The 27,030-nt window shown below is 35.9% G+C and overlaps 1 protein-coding gene across 5 annotated transcripts in view; it reads right to left on the reverse strand.

Annotated features, from left to right (window-relative positions):
- The window catches only part of LOC139140994 (rho GTPase-activating protein 15-like), a 67,848-nt gene continuing 40,818 nt past the window's right edge, over window positions 1–27,030 (reverse strand). For 3 of the 5 annotated variants that reach the window (XM_070710518.1, XM_070710522.1, XM_070710521.1), the window contains 13 exons: window positions 19,023–19,103; window positions 17,268–17,306; window positions 16,193–16,237; window positions 14,463–14,660; window positions 13,440–13,628; window positions 12,698–12,799; window positions 12,058–12,156; window positions 10,202–10,283; window positions 9,364–9,474; window positions 8,634–8,810; window positions 7,907–8,041; window positions 6,681–6,786; window positions 1–5,216 (listed from right to left, as the gene is read on the reverse strand). In XM_070710518.1, coding sequence (XP_070566619.1) covers window positions 5,042–5,216; window positions 6,681–6,786; window positions 7,907–8,041; window positions 8,634–8,810; window positions 9,364–9,474; window positions 10,202–10,283; window positions 12,058–12,156; window positions 12,698–12,799; window positions 13,440–13,628; window positions 14,463–14,660; window positions 16,193–16,237; window positions 17,268–17,306; window positions 19,023–19,103 — 1,539 coding nt within the window. In that variant the 3' untranslated portion in view covers window positions 1–5,041. The remainder of the gene's footprint in view (window positions 5,217–6,680; window positions 6,787–7,906; window positions 8,042–8,633; window positions 8,811–9,363; window positions 9,475–10,201; window positions 10,284–12,057; window positions 12,157–12,697; window positions 12,800–13,439; window positions 13,629–14,462; window positions 14,661–16,192; window positions 16,238–17,267; window positions 17,307–19,022; window positions 19,104–27,030) is intronic. The other 2 variants (XM_070710519.1, XM_070710520.1) reach the window with 2 other exon arrangements.

Raw genomic sequence — 27,030 nt, forward strand, 5'->3', positions numbered from 1 at the left:
TTTTTGAGAAAGTCTTTGTATATTTTGTTAATTCCATAATTCTTAAATCCCCCTGCTTACAAGAAAACATTTTACAAGATCAACAAAAGAAAAACGAAAAAAAAGAGCTTCTCTCAAAATCAGTCATACTATATCCTTCAAAATTATAGTGGTCAGGACAGATCCCAGTATTTTAGTAAAGATATACATTATAAAAAAATACTTGAAAAGTTACCACAATGCAAATATGAAAACAGCTTCATGATGCCAAGGGTAATTGAACTTGCAAAAGGGAACAAACACTAATCCTGTTTGAAATGTGGAATAACTTGTTCATATGACAATATGGAATTTCTCCCTTATTTCCAGCACTCCACAAAACGGAAATGAAAGAAAATCATCTGATAGGAATGGTAACTTCCACGAAAATGTTTGAACAGACAAAAGAAATTAACAGGACATCCATTTATCTTTTGACTTTGTCAGTAAAATATGAGAAGAAAAAATCTTTACATCATAACATGATTTCCGCGAATAGGACTGGTCAGTCTTAAACGTAAAATAAAATTACCATAATCTTGGTCATTTTGCATAAATTCATTAATTATAAATACCATCCACAAACTGTTATCATTGATTTCTCTGTATCCTACTCTTTAACTTTTTACACATCACATACGGGAATGTCTGTCTACTCTTTTGCAACAAAAATTTCTGGTGCATTGTGGGAAAAAAATGCTGGTGGAATAAACAAGTGAGAAATATTTTCCATCTTCAATTGGATGTTTGGATGTGTTTGTGTAGCTACAAGAGGAGGGTGATCTTTGATGGGCTAGATGAATTGAACAGATTTGACAAATCAGATATATCAACCCAATTGATGGATTGGACGAAATAGCATATTTGATGGCTAAGATGAATCAAGCGACTGATATATAAGACAAATCAACAGATTGATGGATAAGATGAATGAACAGATTTGATGGAATGGATGAATCCCATTCAGTGGTTGGACTAATTCTCTAGCTTCTCTCCATCAACATAAAATTTGTGCACTCTATCCTCAGAGTGCCAAAAGTAATGAACAGTATTGGCGTACAGTCAGAATTTCTCCATGTGTAGCACATCAAACACAGTAGTAGAAGTCCATAAGAGGAAAATATACATAAATTTGTGTTAAATTACAGATCTATTACATTATACCTATTGGTACATACCCTGAGCTGATTGAGAAATTCAATCAACTGGAATGATTTGTTAAGACACCAGTAGAATAACTTGGAAAGTTGGGTTCACATCAACATGCCTTGCATGACACATAAATGTTTATATAATCAATGGATATTAAACACTGTAAAAAGGTTTAGTAGGGCACTGTAATCGGAAAAACATCAATGTTTTGAATAAAATGACACACTGGCGCATAGTTGGGTTGTTGGTATGAAATGACGAGGAATCTTGGCTTTCAAGTAAGCAATGTATGATTCAAGATAGGGCTTGGAGAGTGGAGATAAAATAATCGCAATCATACCAATCCATAATCGAATAACACTAGGTCAAAATTTGTATAGCGGATCCTTTATGAAAATAGTATGAAACATTGCTATATCAAGGTAAATTATTGTCACATTCCCTAAAGTAAAAATTGTGATGTAAATCACAAAAAAAGAGAATGGGATAATATTTTTTTTTCATCAAACACTGTCGTAACAAGATTCTCCTTCATCATAATGATGTGGTTGCAACCAACATTGTAAATTAATACCTGAATTATATATTTGAATTTTCATGCAAAATCAGTTTGTCTCAATGAAAACTGTCGGGTGATCCTGCATGTATGCACCGCCAATTAGCTAGAGGAATACTCCGAAAGCTAGGTTCATACACTACACTGGAAACGCATGTGAAAGTTTCATCAATCTTTAACTCTATATTTTCACAATTGTGTTGCATGACATAACGTTGTAAAATGACATGTTCTATATCACATATTGAGAGGGAGGCTAAAGTTGCAGATCACACTAGGAATCAATTTCTGAAACTAGAAACAATTTTCCCTGACTGAACAAGGTTTATCAGAGTGATCAACTATCAATTCAGTGCTTTTTGTCTCTTTGAATGAAAATTATGCACAACTTACTGAGCTAATATGTCTTTTCTCCCATTCAACCCTGTTTGCCAGTGCATCAGTCAATCTGCACCATTGACTATTGTGGAGTGATACCAAAGCGTGTTGTCACAAAGGCTACATTGTAACCATATCGAACAATCATGAGCTGTACTTGTGTGCGCTTCAACTGACCAGTTTTTTCCATTGTTGAAAATTTTCAAGACTACGAAAGCCATTTTTTATCGTGAAATATAAAAATGAGATTGAACAACTGAATTGTGGCAGTTGTTTGCTAGCATCAAGATGAAATTCACCAGTTCACCCCCATTTTCTGTTGACAGGTCCACAATTACCATTGATAACAATAGGTTTGGGCCAAACCATGGTGCTGAAAGGGTTAAATGCACAACAAGAGCATTGGTGCAGGATGCAGGACTTGTACAAATGGGAATTATGTACATATCCACACACACACACACCATAATTGCAGTTTTATGTTTTCACAATGTCAACAGCATGAGCGTGAAATCTGTCCAATGGAGGCAGAAAAGTATCCCATATCCTATCTGTCAAAACAACAACTCTGGAGCTAAAACTTAAGATGATCATGTAAATAACTTAAGAGGTCAATAACTTAGTGGCAGTTATGAAAAAGCCATTTTAATTGGCTCAGTCAACAGTGCAACTGGATAATCACCCAACCAGACGTCCTGACACATAACATGTTCCCTAACACAATACAAAAGTCATATCTTATGATTTCAAACTTCTCTTTACATGTCTGTATTCACACAGAGAACTCAATTTACACCATCAAGATGATCCTGTGAGAAAAAGTAACAAAACAGAAATTTTCCTTGTCTGTGCATTGAAAACAGGTAGGCAGGATTTACAAAGATTTCAGTTACAAAGCAATGGAACTCACAGAGTATCACAAACTCCCACTTTTATCACGTAATGAAACACGGACAAAGTGTGGCCATAGAGACAAAATGGACAATATCCACTGTTACACACAAATAGTTAACGGGTATTCTCATAGATTTCATTCCAATGTACAGACCTATCACTCAGATGAAACATGCTCCATTTAAATCTGACATGCATACAATATATTCAACAGATAACTATACCTGTCAACAATACAAAAAATATACATCCCAACTCTCTTTGCAAACTTTAAGCATTTACGAAATGCGACACAGAGAATGATTTTGTTTCACTCTTTATCATTCAAATCATTCATCAAAATAATGGGGAAAATGAAGAAATCAGAGCAAATAATCTTTATGTACAGAGAAAACTGCTGGCATTTGTACTGGAAGGAAGCATTTGGCAGTTCATGGAAAATATATCGTACCATTTTATCAGCAGAAATTCAAAACCACGATTGACTTAGGGCGTAGTATCTTGAAATTAAACCTTAGTGTCTTCTGCAACCAACAGACCGACTGGGAACTTAAATCCTTTGGTTCTATTTCAGAGCAAACTAGTCCAACTAAACATGTACTTCAACACTCAGTTGGGTTTACACAAACCGGTAAAGCGATGGGGTTGATGCCAGGCATCATAAAGTGAGGTAATGGTGACATGTGACGCAGTTTTAGCTTTCTCTTCCCACATTTTTCACATCAAACAGAACATAATCATTCCTGATACTCAGACTTTGTCAGTCTAAAAATTCTCTGATGGCGCTAGTCTAGGCACTTCATATTTTCTATCAACACTAGTACTCTCTCACACAAAATTGTTCCCATTTTTTCCCTAAAAAAGGACACAGGAAGCTGTGGTGACAACCAATTCCCTGCAAACCTAGTTGAATCCCCAGAAAATGTCAGTCTGACTGACACAATTGAAAGAAAACAACAGCAATACACTGGGTTTTCCACTGTAACAAAGATGCAAATTTTTCTCTCTGTCTAAGTGTTTCTAGGTTATGAGCTTCATGCTGCAAGTATCTAACAAGAACACTGGAATTACAGTATTGTACAATACAACATCTAGTAGGAATGTTGTACAAGACCACTTTGTTTTGAAAACAATAGGGTTTAAAGGTAACTGGCACTACTTTGTAAGGTCAGAGGTCAATGAAAGGTCAAACTTCCATTTTCTGTCCCAAGTTACACACTGTTGTTGCAACATTGTAACCCACCATAATAATGGTTTGGATACTATGAAGGCCAGGAGACTGTGAGTGACAGCTGGATGTATGCTTGAATATTGTCAGCCTAGACATATCTTTATCCGGCCAACTTTCAGAGAACATACATAACATACCTTCAGAAGTTTGAGTTCAAAATCTGTGGCACAATTACATTTTCTTCAACTGTCATATTTTTCCACATGACATATCTTCATTGTAATATTTTTATATAATTTTTGAAAGAGATTTATATTTCAAATGAACTGTGTTTTATGGTTCTTTTGTAGTATTGCTTGTGACAGAAAACTATTTGAAACATGTGTTCACGGAATTTTGTTTAGTGTGCTCTACTTTTTAATAAAAAATTAATTTGGCAACTATTATTATTAACACCTCTTGACTAACCCTTTTTGCAAGAAAAATACTTGATATAAATGCTACTGAGGAGACACAATTCTCGTTTGCCAGCAAATCTTCAAACGTAAGCTTACAAACACTGGCGCATTTCTCCCATGGTCCTTGAAGAGCGCCCTCTGAGGCAGTCTGTATAACTCAAGAGGGCGGCACATCACTGTGTGCAGCATTTATAATAATTTTTCAAACGCAGAACTGTACTTGTGTTTATGGGTCCCAGGTAAGTAAAAACCAGGGACTGAAAGTCAAAAGAATATTCATGGAAGGACGCAGCCCTGTGCATTCTTTAATGACGGCATGCAGAGGTCTTCATTCTGAAATTCCGTATTGAAGTCGTACTTCCATAATGGTATGCCAATGCACCAGTTCCGTGCTGACAGATTTGTTTTCTGGAATCATTCTGGAAAGATATTGTGTATTTCTAATAAGATGAATTCCACAATTTGATTCTGGCAGACCAGGTTAACTGCCATGTTACCCGTCTCTATTTCTGGCCATAGTAGCGTAGGTCCAAAGACAATTGCCACACTCTGGGCATTCATTCTATTCTGCCTTTCATGCCGACATACCCTGTCAAATAAAAAGTAAAAACTCATTGTCAATTTCAAAATTAACCTGTAAGATTGAATGCACCACAAAAACATGAAGCATGGTTCAGGTTTGCTAGTTGGTACAGCTATTACACATTAGCTCTTGAAGCAAACAGGGAAAACTTAGTGTGGCATAGAATTTATAATTCTGGTGATCCCATTTCACCCTTTATTACAAAATTGTGGTACTCTGGTCTTTGATATTTGGCAAAATTGGACTCCATTGATTGGAAATGGGAATGAAAGAATAAAAAGAGAAGTCCAAGGGTCCTACAACTCAAATGTGGGACCTTGACTAAAATAGCAAATGCCCTCTCTTATGTATTGGAACATTTACAAGTGAGATCACTGGATTACGATTCACATATGCTCTGTTCAGTATTAAACAAAATCTATCCTATATGTGTATCGGTATAAAACATTTTCTATTGCAAAAACTTCACCATTAATTAAGAAAAACTGCATTTGAAGGTTGTGTGAAGTCTTAAGAAATTATTCCATTATTTTGATTCATAACAAGTCATCGTTGATGACACAGTCCCCACTTTGCTTACAAATCCCTAGAGAGGGCAGAGTCCTGTTAATTAATTGGGTCTGTGATTAAGGATAAGTTCAATGATGGTGAAAATGTAAAACCAATGTTGGCTACCACCCTAATTACAAAAGGTCATTAAATAAGTCAATTAGTAATTGATTGACAGGATGTTGCCAAACATTTTTGCATTCTACTATAACACTGACAGACTATCACATGTACCGTAGTGTCAAGTGTCAATGAATTGTATTACAGCACTGTGTGATCAACATCTGTACCAAATGTCATCAAATTTGATGAAGTATTTCTGGACTTATCACCATATTTACAAAAATTCATAAAATATGCAAATGGCAATTCATTGATGCAATACTGACTGTGTGCTATCAGAGCTCTGTGTGACAAACATCTTTACAAAGTTTCATCAAATTTGGTGCAGTCGCTCTAGAAACAGAGCTTTATTTTTTTTCAAATGGTCATTGTCAATGACACAGTCCCTGCTCTTTTAATAAAATGGCCGTCACACGGCCATATTGGATTGGTTCATTAAACACGTTGACGTGCATATGTATGACATAGGGAGTAATTCTTGTACAAAGTTTGAATGAAATCACTCCAGGCATCTCTGAAATATCTGCGTGAACAGAGGGACAGATGGATGCACACACGCACAGACACACACACACACAGAGACATGACCAAACCTATTAGTCCCCCTGGAAGATGTCAGTGGGGACTAATTAGAGTGGTAGCACTGCTAAAATTGTTGTAGAAATATCCCTGGATTTCACATGAGCATATAAAAGAATTCACAAGACTCTTGCAAGAAATTGGTAGATGTTAGTTGGCCAGACATCCTTCAGACTATGGAGATACAGAAAGAGAGAGCCAAAGGGGCTTCAACCTTACCTATCCAAATGCTGAAACAAGACTCTCATGGTATCTTGATTTGGTCTGGGCATAACTCCTATTAATCCTTTAAAAGCTTTAAGTCGCTGTTTTCTATCCCTCATTCCTGAAAACGAATCAGAATAAACATAGCAGCTCTTTGGATTTCAATTGTAATTCAAATACTGCAAATAAAGATGGGTACGAGACGTTGTCAGTCATTGCAGTTTGTCCCACCTCTATTGTCTGCACAGAAACAAACAAATTCAGACGTTTGGATACAATCAGTTGGAATTTGCAAAAAATATCTTGCAACCCAAGAAATAAATGTGCTTACATGCAATAAGAAGTTAGGCAGATTTATTATATCAGACACTGGATTCTAAATTGGTTTAGACAGGTTCCTGACCAGATATTTCATCTCTTGGATAACACTCCTTGTTAACTCAATAGGGAAAACATTTTCGATTTTCACAAAAATAAGACATGGACAACCTCATTTCCTGCACTAGCCTCAAAACCGGTCAACGAAAGCAGAAGACAAGAAAAAAGTTATAAAAGTTTGAGAATCTGAATATATGTCCCTTAGGCATGTTCTACCTTGAGAGACATAGATCATTTCATTTGTTGTAACATGGTCTCTATATCACCATGGATAGCATAGCCAAGGTAGCAGTGTGCCCACTAAGCCAATTTTACGCGTCATGACGCAGGGCAAACCTGAAATTACAAGTCATCCGACGAGTCACTGACGCAGCTGTAAAAAGCTGCCAATGACTAGAAATGCTTAGCAGATTCATAATTTACACAGATAACATAGTTTCCTGTAGTTTTGGGTCAAAAAAATATCTCAAAACGTCATTTCTGTAAGTCTCCGCATTGATACTACGTATAGATAGTAAACTTATCTTGCCGATAGATTGATGGGCAAGGAGGCAGCCATTGTTGTTTTCACTGTCTTCTCACTAACTCACGCAAGAGTATCAGGAATCGAGAAAGATATACGACCATAGAGGGCGCTATACTTCTTGCTGCTGACTTTTTAGTTATAACCTATTCATGCATACGATGAACAGCATGTAAACTTTTCTTAAATTTGACTCAAAATTTTTTTTTTCATCTGTCCTTATTAGAGGGCACACTGCAAGGCAGTGAAACTTTCTGTGTCCACATGAAAATTGAACAGCGAAAAGGAGCATGAGAGAGAAATTTCAATATCATGAGTTCTCCATCACACAAACACTTACTTATTGCTCCAATGAACTTGTCGAAGAATTTGAATGGAAATAATGGCTCTTTTAACTCTCTGAAGAAAAGCTTCAGGGTTCCCGCGATTACATGGATGTCATCCCATTTGGGATCAAAGAGGTTTACATGCTGCTCTGAAAGAAAGGAAGATGAAAGCAAGGTAAGGAACAATACTGTGCATATTGTCTTACAAATGACAACATGTTTTGTATTCATATATCATAGCGTTGTAGTTTTAAGGTAGTATGCGCCTTGAAAGTGAAAGACTTAAACTTTTGCTCAAACTTCCCTGACTTAAACTTTCAAACATTCTATTACCAAATGGACAATAAAATTTTTCCCCCAAAATATCAGGGCAACATTTATCAATTTTTATGAATTTTTCTGTAATTTTTTCATGATTTTATACCACATGGGCATACTTTTATGGTCAGCACTTTTTGACCAAAATTTTGGGAAATCTGAAAAAAACTGTCTAGATCTGAAACACATTGTGGCGTCATATAGTATAAATGCAACAAAAATCAACTTTAGCACTCAAGGGTTAAGCCGGAGGAAACTTTATTTGTGTCCATAAGCTTCGAAACAAGCCCCAATAAATAATATTGTAAAAGTTCAAGAGTTCAAATATCTGTACCTAGATACATTCTACCATAACTTTGGAAGTTTAAACTTTGCAAAAATCTTAAAAAAACTTGATCCATTATCACTGGGTAATACTCTCACCTTGATCAATCATAACTCGGAGTTTCTGTATCTGTGACATGTTTCCACTAACTCTGTAGATGCCATCCACATCAATTCCTCTCTTCTCTACAGCAGTTATGCACTGTATCACAATCTTTGGCACTGGGCTTTTCTCTTTTTCACACAACTGTACAAGGTCACTACCAAAGACACGGTCTACAGAACGCAACAATGGCCATGTTAGCACAGGAGCTAAAACCCTTAGGAGAGTTTATGTCTTTGATGACAGTTGTTTAAAGTATTGCAATTTGTATTCCCCATGAAGCAATAATTTCAAAAGGACTGTTCACAGTTTACGTCACTGTTCTCTCATTAATATGCAAAAATAAATATTTGCCCACATTTTTAGATTACGCTTTTGAAAATTACGCATGCAAGAACGACGAAATCACATCTAAGTAGGCGACTGCTAGTGTAACAATAAATACTCAATGCCATATTCAACACTCAGAGTACAAGCTGCAAAAATAGCCATGCATGCAACATTGATAAAATTTGTCCGCATTTCAAGAAGCGTTGTTCAATGTCGCGCACGTACAGCTATATTTAGTAACAAACCTGTAACCGTGAACAGTGCTATACACCTGTACATTTCATCTCCGTGTCTGAATAAATGTTTGAACACATTCAAGAAATCTTCAAGACGTATGGTTCTTTCTCGAAGCTAAACATTAGTGTAGAACACTGATATGAAAGACTGATTACTCACCTTTGATTATTCCTTTACGTTCAAGGGTTTCTTTTTTCGGTCGTATACTGAGTAATCTTTTCAGTCGGCCACCAACCTTCTTCTGTTGGTCGTCTTTGCCACTAGAATCACCTGCAGATATCAAGGAAATGATGGAGGTGTACTGTATGACAAAACTGATCTTTGAATCAATTGCTATCATAATCAAGATGGGTTGTACAATTTGTTACACACAGTGATAAGAGCGACACCAGTCTCACACGAATCCTGGCTTTGGTTGTATCACATTCATCAGTGATCCTCCATTTTGAATCTGTTCATCCCTAATTCCTTGTAGACAGGTCCACAATTACTATTGATAACAATGGAATCAGGCTTAACCATTGTGATGAAAGGGTTATATGAGTATCTTTCCTTTGGTCAGTAGAACACTTACCAAAGGCTGAGGCTACCTTGACGTGGTTTCTTGCTTTCATTTTATCAGTGATCTAAGAATCACACAGTTCCTCTCTTCTGTTTTTCTTTTCTTTTTTCTTTCTTTTTTTGTTGGGGGGGGGGGGGGGAAGTACTCATAGCTTTTGATATAGAAGGTCCAAGTTTTCATTCAACACAACGTTAGAGTTTTGTGCCCTATATTTCCTGATACAGGACTTGTAGAATTTGCTAGCACAATTCTGCATCGTTCTAGCTCAAGGCTACATCCATGTTGATATTATGTGGTTGTGTACAAGGTCACAGATCAGTTTGCATTTGATATTAATGAAATCTCTTTTTGTATTGCAGATGCTATGGAAGTTTTGAGTTTTCATCTGAAAAAGCTCAAAATCTTGAGGAAGAACGGAGGCAGAGGAATACTTACTTCTCATTGGTGGAGGGCCTTCTGAATCATCATCATCATCTGAATAATCTACACTAGGCTGTCTTCTACCAGGTACAGGACTCTGAAATCAGAGTAACAGCCATATAAGAGGTGCCAACAACCAAATATTCACATATGACAGATCTTTTCAGCATCATAGCTTGTTTCTAAAGATTTTCATAATAGTAGATAGGATTTGCAGGTCATGAGGGGATTGTACCATTCTTTTGTTTTTATGTACTCTTCATTAATCTGAAAATGATTTTGGGAAGCAGTCTACTGACAAAGACTGTTCCTTTTGCTATACCAGCATGCACCTGCTCAACTATAAAGTAGAATAAGGGCAGATCTTTGTGGAAGTTGGGAAGAAAAGAAAAAGATTAAAAGAACTAATACAGAAAGAAAGAAAGAAAAAGAAAGAAAGAAAGAAAGAAAGAAAGAAACTAAATACAGAGTCCATACACTCAAACTTTCAAAGTCCCTTAAAATTCCTGGACGTTTCAGCTATTTGGAAGGACTTTTCAGGTCCAAAATACCAGATATCATTTTGATTAATATTATCATTTTTATATATCATTTTCCATGTAAGTTTTACAATATCACTATTGATCACCTTGTTGATTTTGTAAATTGTGGGCAGATTATCAATTTTCAAGGACTTTTCCAGACCCTGTGACATACCATTTACTAAAGTTCTTGTGACGGAAAATTAACATACAATATGAAGAATGCATCATGGGAAGGATTTCAGATATAACTGACAAAAACTGTATTCAGTGAGTTTTGTGATGAGCAACGAGCAATCTTAGTGGTTTCCATTGAAAATAAATAGAAATACACACTTTAGGTAGAATGTGCCACAGGGACAGATATTCCGGCGCTCAAATTTTTTAAATATTGCTCTGGTCTACCATCTGCAAGGGGCCCATTTTAAATTTACGGTAAAGCTCTTGGTTTAAGTAAAATTTTCCATATCTTCACTTTTTGAAAATCGAAAATAATATTTTTCCCTCATAGAGTTAACGCAAGGCCATTTGAATTTCAAATATCGCTAAGTGTTAGGTAATTTGTTTCTCGGGTACCAAACTTTGGACACTGACCCAGGAAGTTTACACTTGATTTCGAAAGAGTTTGCTTGAAGAAAGTTTGAGCAAAAGTTCAAGTTTTTCACTTTCCTGGAGCATGCTACCTTGAGAAAAGATCAGTTCACTGACTTGTTTCACATTTGCACAGAATCATTTTAGTGTCACCAAATCCCTGACACTAATAATCAGAACATATACATGTATTTTGAAAATGGCAGGACAGCTAAAATTTGCTCCCCTGAAATCATCTAGGGGAGTACTGGGTGAGTGATTCAACAGCTCCCCTGAAAAGAGCAAGGCCAGTGAAAAATGATCAGACTTTTGATTTACACTATATGTTTTGAATTTGGAGGAGTCAAAACCCTAATTATGTTTTCATAATTATGTGTTCAAACAAACAAAGACAAGCTGATAAAAATTTGATTTAAAAGATAAAGCATGATCCCGTAAGAGTTTTACATGCTCAACAACTCATTCATGCCGAACAAAACAGCAATTTTTCATAAATTACATGTATACACTCACAGATGATAAATTATTATTACTTGCTTGTGTACAAGTTGATTGGGGTCTACATCAGTAGAAAATAGCTCTCTTGATTTTTGTTTGCATGAGTGGTAGGCAAGCAGAGTGATCGCTCTCCTCAAAACATAAGGTCTGTAATAATAGAGGTACAGTTATCACTAGTTCACCATTAGATGCCCTCTCAACGTTTTACAGTTTTGCAGCCATGGATAAAACTCACAGATATAATTCTTTAAAGAAACTTACCAATCTATTGATAGTTGTGGCCAACGACTCATACCATTGTTGTGATGCCATGGCATTATCACACTGTATAAGATATTCTGTACCACTAAGGGTACTTAACTGAAATGAAGACAGGAACAGAAGATTTGATTACAATGCCTCGGTAACTTTGGCTTTCCTACCAAAATTGAACAGTCAAGATCCTGCTGATGTGCAGCATGCTCAGAAGGTTATATCTGATTGGTTGATTGTCACTATTCACAGTAACTTAGGGAATCACAACATAGAGTTTATCTTTTACTTGCATAGTTTGGAAAATATTCATTGTATCATACAAGATTTTTATACTCTGAAGGATTTATATTTATGACACTGATATGAAACTGTATATCACTTTTGCATAAAGCTTTAATGACAAGCAGAAGTCGCGTGTCCTGTTTTAGAATAACATATATTGACTGTCTGTTTGTGTACTAAAATTCACAAAACTACATTTTGGTTTGGTACGTTGTTAAAAAACTGTTCACTGGAATATCATAGAAATACTTAAACTTTGCATAGTGAACAAACTGACACCAGTGAATAAGTAGATATTTCACAGTTACAAGTACATCAGATTGATAGTACAGCCAGGACAGTACAACTAGACAAATGAACTTACTTGGAAGACATATTTCTTGCTCGATTTATCTTTGGTCCATTCCACAATTGCACCTTTCAAGTGAAATGTTGCCTCTGGTTTTGATGTCGGGGAGCCAGATTTCTGCAAACAGTTCAACAAAATTGGGGTTTTAAACTGCAAACTGATTGCATAACTGATCAAACAATTTTTATCATTACAAATAATGACCCAATTACGGTAATGCTTGGATGAGAGTACAAGCTAGGGTTCTCGCTGTAATAGAGATTTACTTGCAGAATGCTGACCAATATTCTAACAGAAGACGGTTCAGCTGTTTAACTGTAAAACTGATTTTGATGCACAATTGAGAAAAAAATTTTCAGATTTGTTCCACCCTCTAGACCACATTCTCATAACATACATCTTCATGTCTTGTTTTCTGTTGCAAATACAGAATTCTTTGAGATAGTGCAAGCAGAATTTTTGAATTTTAACATGACAAACAAAAACATTGTCACCTATGTTAGACTAATATATCACCTAACAGGACAACAATTCGCAAATTTATAGCATTATGCAATACATGTGTCAAACCATATGTAATCCAAAAGACATCAATTTCATGAATTCAGAGAACATTACCTTACATGAACTATAACTAAAATAACTGAAAACACACAGGCTTGGAAAGATAACCCTTTGTATTTCTTTTCTGAGAGAAACTGCATGGTTGACATTAAATTTCTGACAGATGGCTATCAAAGATATTTCAACAACTTACCCCACTGGCAGATTTCTGATCTTTATAAAAGAACAGAAGAGGTGATGACAAGATAAGGTAGGATGAGCACCAATTCTTCTTTATTTTCTTGCCATTTTCTGATATTTTTGCCCTGTTAACCTGGCCACTTCTGTCAGTGTTTGGCACAGTGTCATGTACTGCAAGGTCTGAGAAACTACGCTGGATTCCCTGTGTGTGAACAATTCAAATTTACATGTGGAACGTTTTGAGAATGTTTCATTGTGCATATTCTAGTAAAACTAGAATTTTGTTGCGGTACAGCGCCCTCTACCGGATTACAGATATATACTTTCATTGTGGTAACTGGGGATATTTCGACACCATAACACTATCTATCCAAGTTTCTGTCCCATTCAAGATGATACATATTCAAGTATCTAAATATTTTGGCTGCTCTAAGTTTCAGGAGAACACATTATAAGTCTACTGATTTGGATCTGTGCCATCTTCACTGTGTGAAATATTTTACACTATTTGGTAAACAAGGAAATATAATAGATAGGCAAACACAGGGCTTTGCCTAGTATTAAAAATTCTTGAGAATGGTACTTTTTAAAACATTTTCTTGGCAACTAAGCTGTACTTCTTTCATTTCTTGTTGTCACTGGTGGAAAGTCTTGAAATTGCCTGAAACTCTAGACACATTAAAAAAATGGCTACAATTTCAAAATTTTAAGCCGATAAAAAAAGTAGGAAGTTTTGTTCCCATACAAGTTGTAAGGTAAATGTCATGTACCTGACATGACATTTTCTTTATTATTTATTTTTAATTATTTATTTATTCATTAGTTCATTATTTATATATTTATATACTTATTTATGTATTCATTCATTCAGAGGAATTATTTATTTATTTATTTATTTAATTTATTTATTTATTCCTTCATTTATTTATTTATTTATTCAGAAGAATGGTAAGCAGTGATGAGTTACCAAGGTATGACGAAGCAAAGTTCATCAATTTGATAATAAATCCAGTGCTGAGTCCAGCTGATGACTTACCTCACTAGGGTCATTGTGCGGAGCTGACAAATTGCCAGGCAGTGTAGCACTCTTTCTATTGGAACTGGGACTGCCACCTGCCACCATCATTGACTGTGTCCTGGAAGCTCTGTCATACGTTGACCGTGTCTGATTTCTCATCCATCCTTCCTCCAGCGCCAAATTTCCATCTGTGTGACTTCTGGGCATGGGCTCTGCCTGTGTGGAAAAATGAATACATGTATGAAATGAGGCACAGGTGATTTCACCCACACACCAGATATATGAGGCTTTAGTACAGTGGCCATTACAAACCCTTTTCACTTGATGCTATGATGTCACTGTTCATGAGATGGTCCATTAAGCTTGGGATGAGAGCAAGCAATATTGAACTAAATAAATGTAGCACTTAAGTCTCAAACCTTTTAATTTTATTCAAAATTTACAAACCAGTTGGCAAGGATAGCAAAGAAAATAATATATCCAGAGCTGTCAGGACAAGGGATCAAAAGCTGAAATGCAAATGAAAACTATTATTTACAACACCCTGTGGAAGATGTGTGTGTGTGTCTTTGATGACGATGAACCATGTGAATGACAAAAGTGGAGTGCACATGTCAACACAACCAACCTGCAGAGTGAAATGAAGTGGTCAGTTTTAATTCAAATACTTCTGTAATTGAAATTGAAAGGCGTCATGAACAATGTAAGTCTTGAAACATGCTGATGAGTGGGAAAAAAATTCACAGTAAAGGAAGGGTGGTGATTCAAAAGGTATTTTTCTGTGATTGCTTTCTTGGATAGCAGTGCATGACACATTTGCTGTGAAAGGTCATAGGTCAAGGGTCATTCATGATTGATGGTATAGCCAGTGGCCTGAACATCTGGACTGAGGCTATAGAAGTATATAACACAAAAGTATTAGCATGGCAACTTTAGATGCTCAAGGGTATGTGCAAATTTTTGTGAAACACAGCAGAGACACAAGGTTAACCCTTTGAGCGCTGTAATTTTCTCCCGCCAAAAATTTAGTTCAAAATTTTACCAATTTTTATGAATTTTTCTGTAATTTTCTGATAATTTTGGACCAATTGGACATCACATTTCATAAGCTGCAGTTTTTTCTCAAAATTTTGGTAAAAATCGGAGAAAAATTGACAGGGGTCTATTTTATGTAGGGGACAAAAATAGACTTTGGTGCTCAAAGGGTTAAACATTTGGAGCAATGCTACTGAGTTGCGGACATTCCCCGTGGAACACCCTTTAAGTTCAGCATGTATTGAGACCTACACACAGACGATAATTTGGAATAGTCGTTCCAAAATGTTTGTCAGATTCTGCATTTTGCTCAATTTTGAAACTTTTTAGAGCTACCCTTGAGCTATGTCTTCAATAAAACATACTTAAGTGTACATGTGTTAGAGTAGGCAAGGTGACTCTAGGAGTTTGTTGGGAGAATTGGGCAAGATAATAATGTAAGTGAATTTGAATTTGAAATTGGTTACATAGCACTGCTCCAAGAATACCACAACAAATAGCTACATATTGCTAAAAAAACAACATGGACAAACTAGTGATGACAGTGATTTTTTGATTTTTACTAATTTTACAAAAACATTTGGTGAAAAGGGGAAAACGGTTACGTGCTTCTTACAAACGTTAGATTTTAATGATTTTAATAGGTGTCACCATTAATTTCAAAATGTGGAGAGACACACAGATTGACTCCAAATCCAGGAAAAAAAACAAACCTGAGAATATAAGTTCAGGTAAGGATAGCTTTGTCTTTTCGAATGCTGTAAAGACAGATTGTACAGGAACTGTTAGTCCTGCAAAGACTGCCGCTTGATCCATTCTACAGTACTGATATGCCAGATTGCATTAGTGTGTTAGAATTCCAGGTCTCAAATTTTCAAACAAATGTCATGGATCAGTATGAGAGTTTATTGAGGAAGAGACGGTACTTTTGCTAGTCCTCTGGTCCTTTATGTTGCATGAAAACAAGAAGTCTTGTACAAAATGCATGCAGTATCATTATATGTCTGAAGATTTTGCATCTTGAACATTGAGGCACAGATACTGCAGAATTCAGTTTGACATGATGTACTTTAATAACTAATCCCTTCAACCCTAACTGTTGCAAATTTGTTTTTCTAATAAAGTATATCTTTTCTGTACATGCACAAATACATGTTGATTTGAGGATACTTTTTTAGGTATAGGAATTATCAGTCGGATAAAAAAAAATACGTTTCACTGATTGGCAGTGACTTCAAAGAGAAAAGTCAACATTTTAGAGGACCAGACTTAAAACACTTTAACAAGATCCATCATTCATTTGCATTACATTTGACAGATTTCAGACACTGAAATTTTTACAGTAGTCTTTTAGTCTGATGCTTTGTCAGTTCATTTTGAAACCAGAGGAGAAAATACAATTTTGAAAGTTTTGTTTTTGTGAAAATTGAAAGTCAATTTTTATAATAGAGTTGGTAGACACTTTGAATTTCAAATATCTGTAAGTCTAGGTAAATTTCACTGTCATACTAAATTTTGCTTGGTGATCCAAGAATTTATTCTCGATTACAAAAGAGAACATTGGCTGTTTAAAGTTACCTCAAACAAACCATGCGCAGACGTTTCAAAACGTTCAGTTTCCAAGCATGTGCTACCTTCAGATAGTTACTAACTAGACGGTTCAAAAAATGAAATTTCATTCAAATGTATGGCAGCAAGTCATGGCACACACGTAGTTGAGCATGGGGAGGATGACAGCTTGTTTTGTTTTTGAATGGAGGTAGACAGACCAGACAATAGGAAACAAACCTCAGAGTACCGGTAATAGACACCATCTTCAATCAAGAACTGGAAAAATAGACATGCAAGTTTAGTACTAGCAAGTAGAACATGCAATATACAAAACAGACACTTACACAGGCACACATTCATGCATACTTTATCAACATACCTGTAACCTACAATAAAGTTTCTCAAATTTACATAAACTAACCAAGAGTTTCTAGTCATACTGCTCATTTGTTAGAGTGCAAACTAAAGTGTCACTGTTTAGCACCTCAATGTAACAGCATGGACTGGACTCTATCATCTGTTACAGTCAGCCTCTCATGCACACACTTGCCCTGAGCAGCAAGCCAATATGAGAAGCGCCCTCACATGGTGAATCCTATGCTCCTCACAATGACAAACACACTCACAACTAATATCTTTCAATTAGCTGATCCACAAAAAAAGTTGGTCACTAAATGATATCACAGGTAGTTGTGAAATTTCTTTTCATGATTTCAACATTAAAAAATCCTATATTGAAAAGCCATATGCTGAATTTGAAAAATCGTCAAATTTTGCACTTTGAATACCATTTGTATATTCAGTGAAAAACTGATCTGGAAGAAAAGAAAGAATCTAGCAAGAGACATTATACTGTCTTTAATAAAGAATACATGACAGAAATGATTTTTACTGACACGATGGGTGCAAGAGTACCTTCTCCTAGCAAACTACTGATATTATATGGAATGATATTTGCACCTCAGTTTCTCTCAATCTCAGGATGTATCACTTTTTACAATACAGTACTTTAAATGATAAGCATTTCGAGAAAGTGTAATTACTTCGCACCAAATATCACCACTTTTTAACTTTCCAGACTCTTTGCAACATTGAACACATGCTGAACACATGGAATATGATCTTCAAAGATATCTTGTATAAAAAGCAAATTGGGAAAGAATTGTATCAATTCCCTAAACAATGGATTCAGCAATAGAGTCTGTGAATCACTTCTATGTGCCTGTTAAAACTACAGTACCTGTAGCTTTTGACTTTTTTTCAGTATTGTTGTTACATGTATCAATTACACTTTCTTGCTCTACTCCCTAGAGCATGAGGTAGTCCAAGTATTTGGTTTGTCATTGTGGCATGTCAGCATATGACATTGTACATGATTTTAATCGAGTCAAGGAAAGACTTGAGTTTGAGTACCAACACAATGCAGGGCACAGATGTACAGTCAAATGTTGACATGCTGTGGAAAGTAAACCTGGAAACTTGCTGCTGACACATACAACAAAACCATGAAAAGAATTGTCAAAAGATGCAGTTACTGGGTGTTTCACTGGGCAGAACACATTACACGATATAGTTTAAACTACAACATTTTCATAAACAAATCGGCCACACAGTCTTTTTGCTGCAGGGGATTTATGTAACATCAATTGTAAACAAAAGCAAAAGTATTTCATTTCATTTCATTTTACCATTGGCTGAACACTTGACCTTAAAAACACAAAGGTACCCTTTTTAACTTCTGCCTCGTATTGTGTGATTCAATGTCAGGTGTAGAGTGACAAATCTGGTTTCAACAAGCTTCTACACATTGTCTTTTTATCTGTATTCTTAATTTGCACAACATTTCAAACAAGTCACTGCACTGTGTTAGGTTTCATTAGTACAAAGTCAGGCTGATGGCTGGGCGGCTTCGGGGGGAAAAGATTAACATTATGGCAGATGTATTCTCTCCCTTTTCAAAAGACGAAGAATTGATAGACTGGAGTGACTTACCTCTGGCAGTTCCCACGCTGTATCTATTCCATTGTCACTATAGTAATACACCTTACCACTTGGATCTTGTGAAGTATGCCACTGTAATGCAACGAGAGAAAAAAATTCCATGTTATATTAGCATATAAAAATTGTACTTCTCCAGTATTTTCTTCCCTTCTGAAAAACGGCTTTTGATTCACATTCAAAGGCATTCAGACTCCGTCTGGGCGGTTCTGCCATCATGAGATGCAGGAACTCTCCCCGGCATCTTGTTTCCCCAAGTCAGCCATAACAATGCTAAGCCCCTCATTAGTTGGCCAGGCTTCATCCCTCTCTGGAGGATTTTAATTCACATCTGAGTGTAACGATTTCGAACTTTTAGCTTCTGGAAATGCACGCATTCAGTCTTTTCTCTCATAAGGCCTATTGTAGCCGACCAATTTCCCAAACAATGAAAGCTTACTTTCCCCCCGAGGCAGTTACGGAGAAATTCAATTTTCCTGATCATTTTTTGGCTTCCTTTTGAGAAGCCCATTTGCCTTCCATCTTGCAAAATAACAATTGAACATAATTTTTGACAAGAAAAAAAGCTCAGAGGAAATGACTCAAATTTCTCTGATCACATACTACCACTGTAACACTGATAAAAGGTACCGAATTTAATCATGCAAAATTTTTATAATATACAAAAAGTGTTTTCACAAGGTACATATGATAAATGCAACATCAAAACTTGCCCATTCCATAAGCATGTAAATTTCAGGATAGAAATATTGTTTATGCAATACCCTATTTCTGATGCTGACAGATTTCATGAAAGTTATAAATAAATTATTAATGAAGAATTACAAACACAAAGGATTTTTCAACAGTTACTGTCGAGAGAATTTTGTTACAAATATCACTGAATTGTATTGTTAATATTCAACCATGAAGAATGGAAACTAAGCTGATACAATTGATAAACCTAGGTCTCCGGTTAAGAGCACGGAAAATGGATCCAGAGACACAAAGGGATTGCATTATTGACTGTAGATTGGGCTAAGGGCATACTGTGTCATTGTGAACTATGTCCAATTCTTGAAACTAATGAGATCGAAGTGGGTAGACTTGATGAAGTGAAACTTGCACTGATAATTGGAACCTTGTACCGACAGTATTCACAAACTGAATAAATACAGGTTATTTTTTTATTTCACCGATTCATGAGGACACACACAATAGCGGTAAAATTTGACATCTAGAAGGTGATGATTATGTCATAATACTTCTGGTGAGCTTATCATACTACAAATACAAGAAGGGAATTGCGTGAAAATGGGTCTCAGTATGCAATGGGCAATTTTTCAAAATGTCATAAAAAAGGAAGCATTTAAAACTAATATCAACAACCCTTGGGATTAATTCAAACTTTTTTTGTAATTTAAGAGCTGATTGGAAATAGTGATATCACTAAAAAGTTCACTGCGGTCACTACGGAGCAAAACCATACAAAGCTTGACTTTGTATTTGTTGAACTCAGAAAGCATATAATGTATCGTGGAACAGATTTGCTGTATTATATTATTCCAATCAAGTCAAACTACAATATAGCATTTCATATAACACAGTCACTTTGGATGTCAGCTGTAAATAGCCAGGACTGTTGATCGCAATACTGCTATATGCAATAAAAACATTTCTGCTGCATTATCTTCAGAGTCCGGAGCTAGATCATAATCTCTTTTATGGAATATTTACAACAAACTAATTTATTTTAGGTCAGAGGACGAGTTTGTTGAAAAAAGACATTCTATTTCCAAAAATTCTGTCAGTTCTGTCAACTTTTTATTTCATATAAATATGTAGAATTTATGAAGTCGTATCAGAGAACAGCTGTAAAAATGTTTTCACTAATTTGGAACAAACACTTCCTAAGGTGGGAAATTTTCAAATTAGGGTGCCATTATTTCATGTTACATGTACTTGTGATGTTTGGCACAAGGGTTAAGATTTTTGAAAACACTGCCCATGTTTTCCATTTTGCAGAATAAACCATATTACACACTTCCGAAAATAACATGTGATTGTCACTGTTATGGTAGGGAAGTACCCTCGCTGAAATCTACCAACAAAGACCATTTCGCTATTATCCCAGAACAATAGCATCACTGTAGATTCTGAAATAAATATCCGAGTAATAAATGAACCTGTACTGTCCTCCTGACAGATGGCCAGCTTGGGGGCTTTGATGGGTCGCAGCCTTCAAAATGATGATATTTCTAAGGCTTATCTCCACGTTTTCATCACTCAACACGGAAATTAATAACCGCCCTACGCCTTATCGATTCTAATTACTCGATGTAATACTTATATTCCTACCCTAATGATGATTGGTATTTCGCAATTTCACTGCCATTTTGAAAGAACTACTTTACGAGTAACGCCTCTTGGAAACACTCTCTGAGATACCGTATATTGTATCGAATGTGAGGTATTATTTGACTGTTTTTTGTTTTATTCTTTATTTCATTAAAAAGGATTCACTAAAAACAGGTTACCCTGGGAATAGAGGGATGGTACTTAAGGTAGAACGCACCTCGGGGACAGATATTCAGACTCTCAAATGTTTACAATTCTCCTCTGATATACCACTTGTGGGGGTTCATTGTAAAGCTCTTGGTGTAAGAAAACTTTTCATTGACTTAGTTTTTCGAAATTCGAAAATTTCATACTTTCCTCCATAGAGCTAACATAGGGATGGCGGCCATTTTGAATTTCAAATATCAGTATATCTTTGGGTTATTTGTTTCTCTAGTACCAAAATTTGCACGGTGACCCCTAATTTTTATTCTTGATTTTAAAAGAGCATGATTGAAAGATTCCTTAAGGAAAGTTTGAGCAAAAGTTTAAGTCTTTCACTTTCGAGGTGCGTACTACCTTAAATAAATGGTTGATTGGATAATCATGCATGAGGATATACAATAACATTATGAGTGAAAGGCATAACAAATCACCATAACAATTAATCATATCACTCACTTGATTAACTATTCTGCCAACAAACAAAAGCCCAACACTCAATGTTCACTCCCACCACAAGAAAAATGTTCTTTAGCACTTTCTATAATTGCCTTACGTATAGAGAAGGTTATCTATCATTCTGTCAACATCGAATTCAGAATACCTGATAAAAGACACATTCAGTCACATTAATGATAACGTTACTCTCCTATCTGTAAGGATATCCATGTCATAAACACAAGAAGTCATGAAGGAGAGATCACGGACTAGATTGTGGAGTGCGGTAATACGCAACTTGGACAATGTTGGGGGCACGTTTAAGAGTTATTGACTTGTTCAATGCATACCATTTCAAGGATTGCACATGATGTGTGAAGCATGAATGGAGTATAGGATTTTGTGTTTCAGCAATGTTCATTCATGTATGTGTTTGTTGACTGTTGGTGCAAACCCACATCCTGCCCGATGCACACAGCAGCATAAGTGCGCTTAGAGAAAGTGCAACTTTAAATACTTACTTTCATCTCTGTAATGATGGGACAAAATAATGGAAACAAGAAACGTCGCCATTCATCGCTGTTCTGCTTTTGTTTTGCTTTCAGAAAAGCAAGGTCTCAGCGGTGTTGAACAAAAATAGACTATGAAAGGTCATTTTAAACAGGCATTAGTAACATCAAGGATATCTGCTACAATACAGGACATTAGAATGTATATTTTAGCCATGGGTCTTTGCAAAGCTAATACAGAATTTAAGCCTCCAGGCTGGACTATTGCCAGTACTTATACGATAAGATACATGTCCCACACTTTGGGCAATGTCATACCCAAATGCCCATTAAGTAAAATGACAATACAATCTGAGATGTTAACTTCAACAGCAGCTAGTCTGAGTGCTACATTAAAATTCTACAATATTCCCTCAGGTATCATACAGGGAGAGGACTACGAAATGACTGACACATCACTGGTTATGATTTGCTTTTTTTCCCCCGACTAAAGTATAGTTTGTGCAATACCGTAAACCAACTGGAACCACTCGGTTTCAATTAAACTTGAAAGGTTGTATTTCCAACTATCTGAACACAGTAAAGTATAATGTTGAAATGAGTGACAAAGTCTGAGAAAAAAACACAATCAACTTTTTATATTGAATTGAATAACTTATACACATGGCAGTTGTAGAGACCATAAATCGTAGAAAACAAAACAAGTTCATTGCCCAACCTCTACCAACATACAAAATTCATACAGAGACTGTAATCAGTGGATTTAGTTATTTGTGGTAAAGTGGCTACAGTCGTTGTTGCTAATCTGAATGAATGAATGAATGAATGGATGGATGGATGGATAAATGCATGGATAGATGGATGAACAGATGGATGAATGAACAGGGCCCATGCTGGCGGTTGTTCATGTTTGCATGACTTGCGCAACAAGCACCATGAAAATAGAGGATATGCATATAGGGATTTATGGTTCAAGGTTACCCACAGCTAGCAAGTCAATTGCAGAATGAAGCTTTCATCACATGCAGGGTGAACGGCCGAGCTGAATATGCTACAGTCTAGTCAATCTACATCAACCCCTCCTTAGGCTACAGACTTACAAACTATTCACATCGCAGCTGAATGAAACCGGCTGGGTTCAATAACCCTAACAAAATTTCCACACTTAAGTCGGGCAGTGGCTATATCTGTGATGTCTGACTGGCTTGCTGTGCCACCTTGTTTACAAATACGGTAAATTTTCAATCAGGTTTGAACTCACAATGTACAGCACCCAGTCACCAGTGTGAAACTAGAGCCTGAGTAAAGTTTAACGTAGAATGGTAAAATTTACAGCCAGAGTGTCTAAGTCATTTTACCAATGTTTCCCTTTTGTATATCAGAGAAATAATCTTTGAGTAAAACTAACAGGTACCAGGGTTCAAACACGATTTACTTAATATATGTTCCTGAAATTAAATTTGTTTACAGGACCAATGGCTGTGACACTTGGAGATTTAGTGACTATAATTTTGTTTTGTATGTCAATGACAGTTTCTTGTTATATTCTTTAAAGTACATTGAGATACACAGTATTCAGCTTGTCAACGCAGCTGGTAATTGCAAAGAATGCACTGTTATTGTTGTCAAGTGAATTCTGGTCCGGACTAGAATTTAAATGTAGACAATAATACTAGTGCATTCTAAATGTACAATTTGTGTGTCGAGATGATGAATTATGGGAATTTCTACATGCACAGGGGAGAAGGCCAAGAAACTGTAGATGATATAAAAAACAAATATAGCAAAAACATTATAAAAAGTTACAGCTTTTGGCCATTTCATGTTCCCTGAATCACACAGTCATTCATGTCTGAAAGGCTAAACTGCTCTAAAATGAACAGTTTTCATATACTAGACTGACAGTATCCCTAAGCAGCCAAACCATTCTTGGAATATTGTTTTTTAAAACTAAAGTGGAACCACTAATTTGTCTCACGATGACTTAATCAACCCACCATGCATGAAATATCTCGCATAGAAGACACTGCAACAATAAATTCTAGATTCAAGAATTCTCTTCTTAGCTCTCCAGTTTCTGCTGTAAATTTAAAGATCTACTGTTTCTTAAATTTACATTTAAGCACGGACTCCAATATTCCTCACTTGTGCCTGATGATCTACTTCCACAAAATACTGCAATATCATTTTTTTATTCACAGGTATCGTGACGCTTTGCTTTCATCGGAGGTCGGGAGGGACTTGGAAACACAAAACAATGTTGTAGATCTGGGTAAAAAAAAATATGACTCAACAAGAATGTGATGTAATGGTGACAAAAATAGAAAATTGGTAATATACTAACAGATAGGTAACGCAGTGAAGTGTGAACAATCCTGTCTCTTTGAGGTGATTCACACTAAAGCTGACATCTCCAAAAGCACTTCATTGAAAAAGCAAAACACAGCTCAGACCCTACATTGGTATGACTCATGTACGTTCAATTCGCTCCTATTGATTACTCATTTAGAAAATTTCGCTATTTGCCGCAGATATTCAGGAATCACTTTGCGCCATTAAGGCTTGTACTGTGACAAAGTAGCGAACAAATACCTGTACGTGTCTTACATCTACAAGTAATCACGATTTATCGTTTTGTCAGTAAAGTGAATACAAGTCTTGCACAATCATTGATGCGAACACACAGTGAATTTTTTTCTTATACCGGTAGACCTCATTGGGCATTGTTCTCACCATGAAATTTGCTACTACACTGTCGTTTGCTACAGATAACTGATCCTCTGTGGAGGTAAACGGACTGGGATGACAGATTCACACTCACTCTCGGCAATGACTTCTTTATTTAGTAAAACTGCGATAATGAAATTAAAGTGATGGGTAAAAGAAACATTTGATACACCTCAGCTTAGAGAGCTCTGCTAATTCGTTCAATTTAACATTTAATATGCTTAAAATAGCTTAATGAAGCTTGGAAAAGAGAAAGTAATTAAAACCATTAGTCACAGTAAAATGGTAATTATTTAAATCAGTTTATGACTTCCCTGCTTAAGGGGCCAGTAGCTGTTAACTTTTGATGATTTTTCCCCAATGTTTGTTTTGTGTGTCCATTGCAAGTTCTTGTTCCACTCCCTGGAGTATGTTTAAAAACACCCACTATTTAGGTCGTCAAAACTGTGTCTATAGTGTAAAATACCCAAAATACAGTTTACACATGTACAAACTCAATTAAACAGGCTGAATACTGTGTATGCTAAAGATAGCGGGGGGAAAAAATCATCCGAAAAGTTACAAGTTCTGGCCCTTCAAAATATTCTCTGTTGCCCTTCTTCCCATAATTCCAATGATACGTTATGAAAGGGTTACGAACTACAGCTGGAGATGAGCATCGACAAACACACTTGTATTTAGGAAAATTCACCGGTGTATAAGACGATGAACAATCAAAAGGGAAACATTCTGTTTGTTGCCATGCTTATCATACAGCACGAAAAGTGTTTGAATTAGCTGTAAAATTTACATCAAACCAACTTGAAATTGTCAGGAGAAATAATTATTACAGACACTGAAGACAACAGAATGCATCGGTCAATTCTCAATCATTGAGTCAATAAATAAAATGCTTTTGTTCCGTTTATCCTAGTCTTACACTTGTGTTGATTACCATAAAATCAATCATCCAAGAATTTCACTGCCACGTATTTTGCAATAACCTCTGTGTCTTTTTCTTTCAGCGTAATGAAAATCACTGAGGTGAAATAAATAGACCACCCTCGGCATGTCAAATTTACTAATATATCAAAATGAACTTGAGAGCTTTCAACTGGAGATGCTGACCAACCACTGTGGGGGAATACCTAATTGATTGATTAAGCAATCTAGGAGCGGGCACCCCCTGGGAGATCAATGCAGAATTTTTTGCATCTGACTGTGACAAAGTGACAGTGAAAGTCAATTAATGGGATTACACCTAAGTACACAATGTGTCTGATTCAATGATGATAAGAAAAACAGGCAGATTACCGACTCCTGACAGAGACAAAGGACAAAGGAAAACTCACAAAAGTTTTATCCTGTAATAAAAACAATGTTATTAACAGTTCAAAGATAACTGTATTGAACAAGTGTTAACAGTGTATTTTATACATTTTCAGGAAATCATTAACCCTTTGAGTGCTGTAATTTTACCAAATTTTAAGAATTTTTAGTATTTTTTGGATAATTTTGGACCAAATGGGCATCACATTTCATAGGCTACAATTTTTTTAGCAAAATTTTGGCAAAAATCTGAAAAAATTGACTGGGGTATATTTTATAAAGGCGACAAAAATTGACTTTGGCACTCAAAGAGTTAATTGTGGTCTCTCACTACAACATCATTTTTTTTCAACAAAAATACCATGTTTCACAGTTGAAGTATTGAGGAAGTGGGATGTCACCTAAACAATGAAATCTTTCCTGCTCCATGTCCCCATGTTCTCTGGTGCCATCCTTTTTTTCATAATTTTTCATAATTTCAT

This window comes from Ptychodera flava, chromosome 9 (assembly GCF_041260155.1).
Source record: "Ptychodera flava strain L36383 chromosome 9, AS_Pfla_20210202, whole genome shotgun sequence".
In the NCBI taxonomy this organism is placed as follows: Eukaryota; Metazoa; Hemichordata; class Enteropneusta; family Ptychoderidae; genus Ptychodera; species Ptychodera flava.